This window comes from Bactrocera oleae, chromosome 4 (genome assembly GCF_042242935.1).
Source record: "Bactrocera oleae isolate idBacOlea1 chromosome 4, idBacOlea1, whole genome shotgun sequence".
Lineage (NCBI taxonomy): Eukaryota > Metazoa > Arthropoda > Insecta > Diptera > Tephritidae > Bactrocera > Bactrocera oleae.
In genome coordinates this window covers 54,863,871-54,876,618 of record NC_091538.1, presented here as the reverse complement: position 1 = coordinate 54,876,618, position 12,748 = coordinate 54,863,871, and the positions used below count along the sequence as shown (strand labels likewise).

The 12,748-nt window shown below is 33.7% G+C and overlaps 2 protein-coding genes across 4 annotated transcripts in view; both read right to left on the bottom strand.

The window, feature by feature from the left end:
• Orai (calcium release-activated calcium channel protein orai) overlaps nt 1-12,748 on the bottom strand; it is a 50,265-nt gene that overhangs the window by 16,386 nt on the left and 21,131 nt on the right. For 2 of the 3 annotated variants that reach the window (XM_070109212.1, XM_014237169.3), the window contains exon 4: nt 1,730-2,242. In XM_070109212.1, the coding sequence (XP_069965313.1) occupies nt 1,730-2,206 (477 nt within the window). In that variant the 5' untranslated portion in view covers nt 2,207-2,242. Of the gene's footprint in view, nt 1-1,729; nt 2,554-12,748 lie in introns of those variants that run through there. The other variant, XM_070109213.1, reaches the window with a different exon arrangement.
• Nucleotides 9,745-11,935, bottom strand: olf186-M (Ki-ras-induced actin-interacting protein-IP3R-interacting domain olf186-M). Its single transcript, XM_036363366.2, has one exon. It carries the CDS (start codon nt 11,180-11,182, stop codon nt 9,938-9,940), a length of 1,245 nt encoding a protein of 414 aa, XP_036219259.2. The 5' UTR covers nt 11,183-11,935; the 3' UTR covers nt 9,745-9,937.

Genomic DNA, 12,748 nt, shown 5'->3' with positions numbered 1-12,748 from the left:
ATACATAACATATCTACGTATTTACATACAAATGCATATGTGTGATTCTATATAAATGTAAAATCAACCAAGCAAGAAGCATGCTTTAATTTCAGCAGTTATTTTTATTAAAGTGTGTTACTCGTGGTTGGAAAAAGTAAAACATTTAACCCGTAATCGTAAGCGACAGTCGACGGACAGATACAACACCAACAATCTAATATGCTAATGTAATGGAACGAAAAAAAAATATAAACAAATTACTAACAAAAAATTGCGTTTAAGGTATTGGACGCCTCAAATTGTAAATTAAGGGCGATATATGTGTGTACATTTTGACGACTTGAACGGTCGAGCCTGAAAAGCGTGTTACTCCATTTCTTGACATTAAATAAGAATTTGGCTCATTTTGGTTTGAGCAAAACATTGATCTGGCTTCCTTCCGTCTTTCTTTAGTGCTACTAAGCGTTGCAGAAATTCATTAATGTATATATTTTTGAAATTGTTTTGCTTTTTGCAGCTTATATTAGCATATTTAAAAGACTTCGTCATGTTGTTATTTTTTTCAGACTAATTAAATTGCTAACAACTGCTGATGGCTTTTACAAGCGGACAACAGGGTTAAGAAACTGTAGCTTTTTGTTTTTAATTTCTTTTCGGAAGGTGAAACTATTTATAAAATTTAATTTTCATAAAGCGCCACGGTTAATCACGTCTTCGGTAAGCTCTATTGTAAAAACAAAACGGCGTTGCATATTAATACAAATATACATACATATGTATGTATATATGTACAAATCGTAATTATACAAATGTATTTTGGTACCCAGACAGAGAGCGTGATTCAATAATATATAATAATTTGGGTTGGTCTTTTATCAGAGCTTATGCGTTATTAAACAATAAAAAATTTTGAGACAGTATGCAACAAAAAACACCATGCTAACAAAGAATTTTTGTATAAGAATATTATATGAGAAAGAATTTTGAGACTTTTCCGCTTTACTTGTGTATAAATCATTTTAGAGTAAATAGTAAATTTATACGCATGAGCGGATTGAAAATTAACATATTCTATTAACACGGTTAAAATACCTACTATATTAGCAATTTTCCTACCGAAAGAGAGTTTCAAAAAATGTCGAATACAGTGTAAGTTTGCTCACACAACGATTTGCGCTATAAAAAAGTTACGCCCACATCGTGTTATGATTGCAAATATGGCATCTAAATTACGCACATGCAAACGTGTATGAATAGTAAAACCTGGTAAAAGTTTTGCATTTGAAAATTTCGATGCTCAAATACTCGATTGTTGACTTTTGCAATTAATCTTATTAGATAAACTTGAATTTTACCTGCTATAACTCAAGTCAAATATGAAGCAAAGCGACCTTAGTGACTGCTTTTGTTATTTTTGCAAAAACAATTTCAAAATAATTAGCTATCCCGGTTTGACTTGTCTTGCTCAAGTGCAATCACCCGCACACGATCAACAGCCAGCGTTGGCTATATGTATTTGTAAGCAGGTGAAACGTTGTGTTTAACTGCGCCACATCTTTCGCGTGTACTGATCGGGCGGCCACCGGTCGCTTTCGCTGACGACCAACAACACGTTCATGCACACACAAAAACAATCGCGCTTATTAGTTTGTTATCTTAAATAAATAGCATTTTAATATTAAATATTCAGTTTTAAGCCCGTTATACAGGCCGCTCCCACCACTAAATCACATGACCCCATACTTACCCGCGAATTGGGTGGTGTGTATTGAGTAATACTATTATTACGTTGATATGTGTTAGAATGGTTATTGTTGTTGTAATTGCCGTTGTTGTTATTATTGTTATGTGAATTGGGATGTCCTGAAGCTAGTGAAGCCGCTGTTGCGGCTATTATTGTTGCTGTCGCCGCAGATAGTGCCGAAGTGTGAAAATGTTGTCCCAAATGGGGTGTACTACCCGTTCCAGTGCCGGAAGTACTTGTATTACCACTACCGTTTGGTGAATGATTAATATTGTGCAGATGTGCGAGACTTCCAATAGCTGTTAGACTTTGACTGGCTAAGATTTTACTGTGTTGATTGTTGTTTGCACCGCTACTACCACCTGCATTAGCACTCTGTATGCTATTACTGCTTGTACAATGGATTGCCTTGAATTGTTGATGTTGCTGTGTACTCAAAGCATTCTCTATTCCAGACGCTGTTGTGCTCCAGACAGACATGTTGCCGTAGCTGTGACAGCTGTAGCGTTGGTAAAGCTACACGTTTGTTCGCCATTGTTAATAATTCCGCACATTTTGATAAAAAATTATAGAAAATCACAAGAAAAATATATATATTAACGTAAATTCAAAGTATTCGCTAGCCAACTATGTGAAAACTGTGTTGGAGCGTTTGTAAAAGTAGCAAGCTCGTTGGTTGAAATGCAATTGCGCTTTGGAAAGTTTCTGATTTGCACATATATAACTAAAGCGACGTCGGCGACTTTGAAACCAGTCGCCAATGAACACAATTCGGCACAAAAACACACATGAAAATAACGAGAGAATAAATATGCACATAAAATCAAAACAAAACCAAGAAGAAATATTAAAATAACATATGACAGCTGACAGTTGGCAGTTGGGGAGACATCTGACGGCTTAAGTGAAAAAGATTTATGACAGCTTCGCGTTTTAAACGTAATTTGAGTAATAGTGACTTTAGATGGCGCTCTGCTATAAGAAGTTTTTGAGCTGTTCCACAAGTATGCGAATTTAATTTTAAAAGCTCTTTTAAATAAAAGAATTTAAAATTTGCAGAAATTGCATTGCATATTACTGCAAAAAATATTGACCAATAAGAATTTTGGAGAGCTCTTTGTTAGTGAAAACTCTTAACCGGAAACAGTAGGAACTATTCCGGTTTCTCTAGATGTTGTGCGTGCTCTCCGATAATTTGTCGGCACGCAAATTAAACTTTTCTTATGTAAGCATTTGTATTCTTTGACGAATTGATTGTTATCGATCTTAATGGTTTCCTGTTAATATGCTGTAAATAAACCTTAAAGCTTTCCTTGTGTATTTCCGTGTGTCAAATCGAAATATCCCTCACCAAAGGTCAGTATTTCGGGACTCAGATATGATCAACATTTCTTCACCTCTTTGTAAGAATTCTTTTGGCGGATATATAAGTTTATTGTTTAATTTTTATTTTGCAAACTTACAGTTCAGACAAAAAGTTAAGATTCCATCAGCGATTATAAAATATTACAGCCGTCATGCAGTAATTATACAAATGCATGTACCTATGTACATAAGTATATGTATCTACATATGTATATGTATCTACATATGTACATATACAATGATGTATAATCCTGCTAGCTTACATATTTATATGAGTTTGTGATTCCATTGCGACAGCATTTATATATTTTTAAACTTTTTAATTGTCTTTCACACTTGGCGATTACAATACTTAAATGGTCCAGAAACATCTCGAGTTTTTTGTTTGACTGAAGTTTGGGTTTTAGCTTAGAAGCTTGCCTCTATTCATGTATGTACTTGTATGTATATTTATACATACTCGTTTATACAAGTACAATATGTCAAAACCTGTCTCACTTTAAGTCATGACATTGAGTAGCGCGTGGAAATACTTCAATAAAAATGTTGGACAACAAATAATTAATGTATGTATGTGTAAAAGGGTTGGTCTTTAGATTTCTAGTAATGATTGTTATTTGAAGTTTTCCGTAGAAAGTCAGAGCTTAACGAGTTCGGAGCTTTATTTTGGCTTTGCAAACTCATGCCGTAAAAAATTTAAAATAAACCGTAAAAAATAAAATTCATTCTTAGGCCAGAAATATAAATCGCTACCCTCGTATGTAGACATACGTATGTTTACTTGTAACAGTCTGAAATTTACGTTGAAAGATTTAGAGCAATTGAAATATTTTTATTTATAGATTAAAATGCCACATCAACTTAAAACTCTACATAATTTAAAAAATTAATTAAGTATTGAAATTATTCTTTAAATAGTTTCGGCGAAGTTCAATTGTATATAGTAACTGATTTTGCTGTAACCGCAAATTGGAGCTTTAAGTATATTATTATTATGAAGATATGTTTTCGCTTTATTTTTTGGTTCAGGTTAACCTATATGAACGTTTTCGACTTGTCTTCATGTTGTTATTATTATAATATTAATTTTTAGAAAACGGCAGAAAACATTTCGTTTAATAATTTTGAGCAATATCACCATATCGGATACCGTTAACTGACTGTTGCGGATTCGTCCATTAGTGCCTTTTACGTAGCGGAAACTGAGATTATAAACGGTATATAAACCGTTATTTTAAAATTTTTTTTTATGTTACTTTGCAATCTTTTTTAATTTTATGCAAGACGTGTGAAACGACATTGTACATACATATAAATCGGAATTCCGAAAAAATTTCGATTGCTTAAACAATTAGTTTTTTTGCAGTTACACCTGCTACGTGATCAAACTCGTCTTTCAATTCGAGTTTAAAACAAAAAAAAAAAAACAAATTGAATAAAAACAGCTACAACTTCGATTTCTCTATCGAAAAGTAAGGAAGCTACATATTTACATATATGTATGTGTGTCTAAGGATGTCAAATCAGTTGCAGATATATGCACATATGTATGTAAATGCAAAACCTAGTTTATTTTTTAAATGACATAAATTGTTGCCCGTGGCTGAAGATAGAGCGTAAATTGGCGATATTTTACATTTTAACGGTTGACATCAATTTGAAAATAGACACATTGTTCGTTTTCGAACGGTGGAATTAGCATATCAAAATAAAATACAAGTAGATATGAACTGTTCGGAAAAACATACATACACATAGGTATTTATGTGGATATGGTATGTTTCTTGAAATTGATTAATTGAATTCTTGACTGAATAATGCATGATGCTGATACTGAAGCTCCGCTCGGTGCGTTTTTTCATTCCTCTGTGCGCCTTACTTATTATCTGACCACACACAACATACTTGCGAACTGAAATCTGATTCAAAATCATTGATTTTAACTAAATTAACCCGCCAATGAGGAATTGCACAAGGTTATTTGTACCTATTCCAAGCGAATATGGCTCGAAGCTGTAATAAGTTTAGTCCTCTTGTGCCTCAGATTTCAATGGTCGAGAAAAAAATTGTAAACTGGTAGTCTTCTGCCAATACGTTGAATTACAGATTTTGTTACTTAACCTGGCAAACAGTTGGTAACAAGTTCGTTGTGGTTTTTTAGAAACTTGCAATTTTGAATTAATTCGTTTTGAAATATTTTTACATTATTTATACTTATACAGTGATCAGTGTACTATTTTGGGTAATGTGTCTTCATGCTTCACATTGATAACTCATAACTCCCGGTTCTTGAAAATATCGGTAAAAGCTTTCTAATATATTACCACTGTATTCGATTTGAATTTAAATATTATACAAATCAGCACATATTTCTCTGAATTTGGTGAAGAGAATCACTCAAAGCAGAAAAATTTGAAAATTTTTTTTTAAATAATTTACTTAATTTTTTAAATAATACTGATTTTCAGTTTAGTAAGTCGAACTGTTGCGGAATCGGCCCTAGTTGTTGTATAAGCCTTCGTTAAATTCTTTTATAAATCCATTTCATCTTAAAAATAATTTTTTTTTTATATTCTAAAAAGATTTTTTAAGCAAGATTGCGTTAATTTTGGGAGTGTTCAAAAATGCGTATTACTGTTGAGTATTCATAAACGCTGTCCGCACATAACTTGGAAACAAACGGACAGCTATTTGCCTAGGCTCATCGTTTTAGACAGACATTTATACATACATACAAATGTAAAGTACATACTAGGGTGAGCCAAAAACTAAACTATCGAATTCATGGCTAAAAAATCTTCCTCAATAGGACTTTTCAATTCAAAAATTCGTATATTTAAAAGCTTACATTACATTAACAAAAACATAACTGGACACGATTATCACAAGAAGCCCGTTAGTAATTTTTCAGCTACTAGAGTTAGCATCGGATCTTTTAAATATTAAGCCTGAACATTGGGTAGAAAATTAAGAACAGAAATAAGATAAATAAGATTTTTTTTGGACAAATCCAGATTACAAACTATATTTTTATATTTGAATATAGGATTTTTTGTTAAATATGAATCAAAATATATACATAGATTACATAAATTTTTTCATTTTTAAATTCTCCAGAGGTATTTTTTTTTAGACAATTTTATTTTCTTTAAGAATGAGCGATGTCAAAAATTTTAGTTTTAAGTGGGTAAATTTATTTTCTTTTCTTTACAACTACAAGAAGATTTTTGAAAATTCTAATTATTTCGGAGATCCCAACTGGTTCAGCCGATACTGAAACTTTTAAGACGTTTTTTTCCAAATTTTCTTTTTCAAACGATACCTGACATTTTTAATGTCTTCTTTATGAATATGTTTATGGCTGGAACTAGCCATATCACCAAATTAATAAATTTTTAATATTTTAAAAATTCGAAATAGTCAAAAAAGCGGTACAAAATTTGTTTTTTTTCTGGCAGTTGCCATTATGTGAACATTGTTTTATTTTTTTAACTTTTCCGTGGTACCAGACATTGCGACATTATTCTATATTAATACATTTTTTTTGGTTGCAGATTGCTAGTAGAGTTGAAATCGTGGGTAAGGTCACGTGTCAATTTTTTGGCACTACCCACTTCATCAACTGCTAATTTGTAAAATTATTGATTTTCTCCTGTATTCTTGTAATGTTAATCAATAACAAACAAAAAAAAATGGATGGTCAAAATATTTATTGCTTTACGACACTTTAAGAAATACCTACAATTCATGCTTCTGAACTAGAATACCCCCTTAACGAAAACAGATTTTTTTATGTGTTATTTATATGGAAAAATTTAATTGCACATTCTCACCTTTAAAAATTAAGAAAAATTTTCTTGCAGCGATATTTTTTCTTTGTACGGTAGTTTTGGCTAACCCTAATACACACATCTTGGCATTCATAGGCAAGTACATTTATGCATGGATGTATGTTTGCGCATTTATCATATCGCTTAGCAGAAATCGTTTTGCAGCAACGCTTAATGATTACTTTCAATTGCCAGTGATTGCCCGCAATGCAATTGCTTGCAGTTGAGATTCATTTACACCAATTGGCAATTGCCGTGAAGCGCCAACGAAATCGAAGGAGCGTTCAGCGATTTTACACATTCCTGGCAATTTACAAGAAAGTGCACATATATACAGACATTTTTATATATGTTGATGTACACATATGTATAGATCAGTATGAAAATATGGGCGTGGTGTTTTATAAATTAACTTGCTTTTATAAATATATATGTAAGAGTGTGTTCGATGATAAGCAACATTATAGATAACGCAGCTTGCTTACATTGTAAATTTGTACAAACATACACAGCCGCTCATAGATATATTGATTTTTATGAATTTATTTGTTTTTTCATCGCTGGCATAACGACAAACATTATTATATTGGTCCGTTTGCGCATACTTGGCCTTTGACGTCGATACCTTCGATGAGATAAGGGAGAATTTGCTTTCAACGCGCACACACTCGGCACACGTAACTTGTTTGTGTTGTTGCTGTTTGCGTATGCTGTTTTTATTTTTCTTTAACTAATACCCCTTTTGTGTGCATTTTTTGCAAGTTATTGTTTGAATTTCTATTTTTAGGCATTACCGTGTTTATTTTTAAATAATCGTATGTGGAATATGTGTGGTGAAGGGTTGTAGGCATAAGTAGCGGTAGTCTATGAAAATAGCAGCCAATTGAACCAACAAATGTTGGTCTTGTGCTATTTCGAAATTTCTACACTTTAGAACGCAATTATTCGAAATAATAATACATTAAATAAATGAAGGAATTGTGCTGAACTCATAATCAGCTAATAATCGTGAGGCCTTATCCAAATCTATCTTGCTGAATATTATTTTATTCATTCGCCTTTTAAAAATTTGCAATTCTCATTAGGTTTAAAGAGCAATGTTAGATTTCAATCTCTTCTTCGAAAATTAAAATCCCAACTTGTCTGAGACTCAGAACTATAAAACATTGTTTAAGGGAACAGTCTATAATTATCAAAAAATCGAAGATAGGTTTTTCGACTTCAAGTAGACTTTAGGGTTACTAAAAAAATGTTTCAACTGCTAGAATAGTAAAACAAATGTATTCCAAACCGTTGTAGAGTCAAAGCATTTCAGTCAGTCAGTTTCAGAACATAAAACTTTAAAGGGGCTTCTCTTGAATTTTTTTTTTAAATGCTACTGAGAAACTATAGCACGTATCCAGTGGAAATTACGTGTGTTTTTTTGTTATTGTGGCTACTTTGTTAAAAAACAGTAATTTACGATCAAAATTAAAACACTTTTTTTGCAAGTCCGTCATTTTCCAAAAAACTGATGTAAAGCTTAAAATTTGCATATTTTACTAGCAAGTCTTTTGAAGATTATGACATCGTTTTTCATTTTTTCGGACGAGTTTCTAGAATCACCATTACATGTGGAGCTTTTCTTGAAAAAGGTGATTCGGGTGAGCGTCATTTTCTATGAAAATGACAACATAAACAAATACATGTTTAATAAAGCTGAAAGAGAAAAATTAATTTTCTTCTTTTCAACTCCTAACATAAATAAATGGTAAAAGGTAGAAAATTTTTGAGAGTTCTAAACTGGTTTAGCCCCTTAATTGATCTACCAAAAAAGTTAAAAAAATTTGATAAGTTATGTTAGGTGAGCTTGTGGTAACATTGTAAGATAAGCTCAATTATTAACTTGGAAACTATTACAACTCAAGTGAGTTTTATTTCTTGTGTAAAATCCATTACCAAATCTTAGAAAAAATTACATATGCGGCCTTCGTGCGTGCTTAAATGATACCAAAAATTCAAATAATACAAAATAGCTCAATTACTGTTATCACTTAATTGACGAGTGAAATGTCAACGAACTCTCAAAATTTTGCTATTCATCTGACGCATACCACAATAGCGGAGCGTTAGCATCTAGAAAGTAAACTTTTTAATGTCGACCAAGCATCATTACTTGAAGTTGGATTCTGAAGAAGGATGTAAGAATAAAAGTTGATAGAAAGGTGGAATATAGGTATTTTTTTTCTTTAAATACATGTTACAATCTTCCTTGTTGCCCTGTTTCTCATTTATTAAACCGTAGAAAACCAAAAGACTTCGAGAGAAAGAGTAAATGTGTACAAATTTAGGTGCTTCCTTGACCATTGAAAGCGTTGCAGCTCATTAATCTTAGAGAAAACAAACTTGATCATAAAATTGAGTACCGACAATTGGAAATCCTCCATAAAATGCAAAAAATAATATTCGATCCTTCAAAAGAGAGCAGCCTAAGCGGGAATATTAAGTTTTACTTATTAGCTTTTGATCCGCAAAGGTCCATACTTAGCGCAGCTGAGTGATCACTACAGAGTTGTGCTTGACGATGTTCTACTACAATTTTCCCACACTTTAATTTTATTGAATCTGTCAGCACAAAAAAAAAAAAGAAACCTAAGTAGCCTCAGTATAAATTCAGAGGCAAGAGAAACTCTAATCCTTTTTTTTTCAAAATTTAAAAAAATTTAAAATTTATTTTAATAAGAATAAATTAAGTAACAATTTTTTTCAATATATTCACTTAATAATATTCCACCGATGTTAAGTACAATGGCAAATTACAATATTCTTTTTCTTTTTAATTAATAATTAATAATTAAAACTACCAATAACTAGATGTAGACCTACAAGAATTATTTAAAATTATTTAAGTGATATATTATTTGATAAAAATATTATTAATTTAGTTACAACATATTCAGCTCGGTTAAATCATAAAAGTACTTATTTGGCACTGGTGAGAACGAATGAATTCCGGCATATACGATACTGAACGCTGTCAAATAGTGTGCTCAATGGAGCCCATTGACTTTTTGCGCTCATTCACCTCGAAACGTTGCATAATTTTAGCGACAATACGCGATGGCGGTATATCCGGATTACCGGTAAGACCACGATAGCCCAGCACGCTGTGATCGGCAAGATTGCTGGCCAATTGCAGGCGACGTATGAAAGCTTCTGTGTCGATGCCGCGCACCTGTGATGGCTTGAGAAAACGTTTCGGTATGCGTGAGAGTATATCCTCCGAATCGATCGGACCGAAACCCAAATTGATTAATATAGCTTCTGGATCGGGTTTGCGCGCCTCCAATAAACTATCCACACTCGAATAACGACTCGAAGACTCCGAGTGTGTGGAATTATCACGCTTCAACATGGCAAAATGATGGCGACGCAACGATGGACTAGCCGGACTGGCCGGTGTATCGGTGGTGTTGGTTGTTGTGGTAGTCGACGAATCGAAGGACTCCTCATGCTTAAGACGGCGCTCACGTATATGATGCTGATGCATTTGATGTTGATGATGATGGTGATGTTGATGTTGTTGATGTTGGTGGTGGTAAGTGCTGATCGAACCGGCGGTTGCAAAGCAATTGGGCAAGGATGATGGCTGTCCATCGAATGGTGTACTATGATGTTGCTGCTGGAAGTGGCTCAAATGCTTCTGTGCAAACGGGGGTGCCTGTAGCTCTGCCGTGCACATTGTCTCCATCAGCGGCGTCACACTGAACATGTTGGACGCCTGTGATTGCTGTTTCAACACATGCTCCTCTTCTTCATCCTCCTCTTCCAGATCGGCGGCGTAGGCAAAATCGGCATCGTCCAGTTCGGTAGGTTTTTGTCGTTGTAGACGCTTGCGTCGTGTCAAACGCTGCGCTAAGTTGGGTGAACGCGACTTCTCACCGTTCGCGTGTTGTGCACTTTGTGTCACCGGAGTTTGATTTCTACCTAGCGTGTCAGGTGATTGCAATAATTGTGTCGGCGGCAAGTGATGCAGCTGTTCGTGCTGACGTTGCAAACGCGTCTGGCGTAGTTCGCTTGTCTTGCGCTGATTAAATGTGACTTGTGCGTCAGTTGTGTTGGCATAATTAGTGCTATTGCTATTGTCATTGTTATTGCTGTGACTGTTGTACATATTGTTATTCTCATTTTTCGCATTGTTACTACTGTTGTTGTTGTTGTTTGTGTCGTAACATTGTGCTTCCTCATTGCAGCTGTACCAGGTGGTGAGCGTCGTATCCATTTTAGCGGTTGTCACAAAGGATTTGATTTGATTTGATTTTATTGCGAAATTTTTTTAGAATTTTTATTTTATTTTTTTTCGGAAGCGCGTGTCTGTTTGCCTACTGCTCTAGTCTGATTAACGGTTCAAATGTTTGGAATGATTTTTTTTCGCTTGCTTTCCTAGTTGCTTTATTTGGCAGCGTTAGCCGGTTGACCTTGCTCGGCAAACCGGTTTGTGCGCTGGTATTGCTATTGTTGTACGACTAGACACTTAAAGCGCTCTCGTCTGACTGACTAGTTGACTAAGTAACGTGTAAGCGTTCGCTGCTTTTGTTGTTGTTAGTTTGTGTTAATTATTGCTTATTTTGCTGTTGCAAGCGCCAATGTCAATTGTTTACAGTTATTCAAGTTCAAATTGATATATTTATTATTATTGTTTATTATTTTATTTTTGTTTTTTATGTATTTTTTTCAATTTTTTTTCACACTTTTTTATTGCTTTTAATCTGCTAATTGCCGAGTTCGCTTTGAAAACATATTATTCTTAAAATAAGCGCAAAAAAATCGTTTATTTAATGTTCTACTTTTAGTTGTTTTAGTTATTTGTTTGCTTGCTTCTAAGACGCAATTAATAATTGTAAGCCAGCTTCGCTATCACTGATGGTTGAAAATTTTCGTGCGCAAGCACAAATATATGTTTTTTTTATTATACTTTTTAATAATTTTTTTATAATTTTTAAAATATTTTTGTTATTATTTTTTTTTAATATTTTTTTTTTAAATAATTTTTTGCTATTGTTATTATTTTATTATTATTTTTAAAATTATTTTTTTTTGTGTTTTGTTTTTCTTTAAAAAAAAAAAAATTAAAAGTTCCTATTTAACCTCACTTTTATATAATGCATCATTTACACAACTTCTTATATCACAAAATTGCTTTAATCACTTTTTTATACTATTATTATGGTAATTATTGTTGCTGTTGCTGTTGCTGCTGCTGCTGCTACACAGAAATTATTCCAAATGACATTAAGCAGCTGCACGTCGCCACAACGTGCTCCGGTCACGGTGACTTGTTTTACCAACCAAACTCCAAACGTACACCCCCGCTCACCGCGTCAGACCTTCACCGCTAATAAATCGCGTGTCACCTGGAGAATTAGGTATTCGCCAGCTTCTTTGTCGTCTGCGCCACTTGGCTGGATTTTTTCGCCTGCGACTTGACGCTTCTCACGCCCGTTCCACTGATATTACTAAGTATGTAATTAGCTTTTCAGCATTTTCACACTTGCGACCGCAGAACTGTTGCGCTGTTTGCACTCTTATACGTTTTGGTTGCTTTTGTTTGTTGTTGTTGTTGTTGCTGCTGCTATTTGCTATTATTAAATTACTTATATAATCTATTTTGCTGCCTTGTTGTTGTTGCCGTTTCGCATATGCTCACTTGTTGCTTGCGCTTATTGCTTTTCTATTTAATTAGCGTTGTTTGAGCGTGACGTTGTTGTTGTTGAATTGAACCTTTTGGCGCTTGGCAACCCTTTGCCACTGTCGAGCGACCAGCAGTCGTCGCTAGACAATTTTGAAC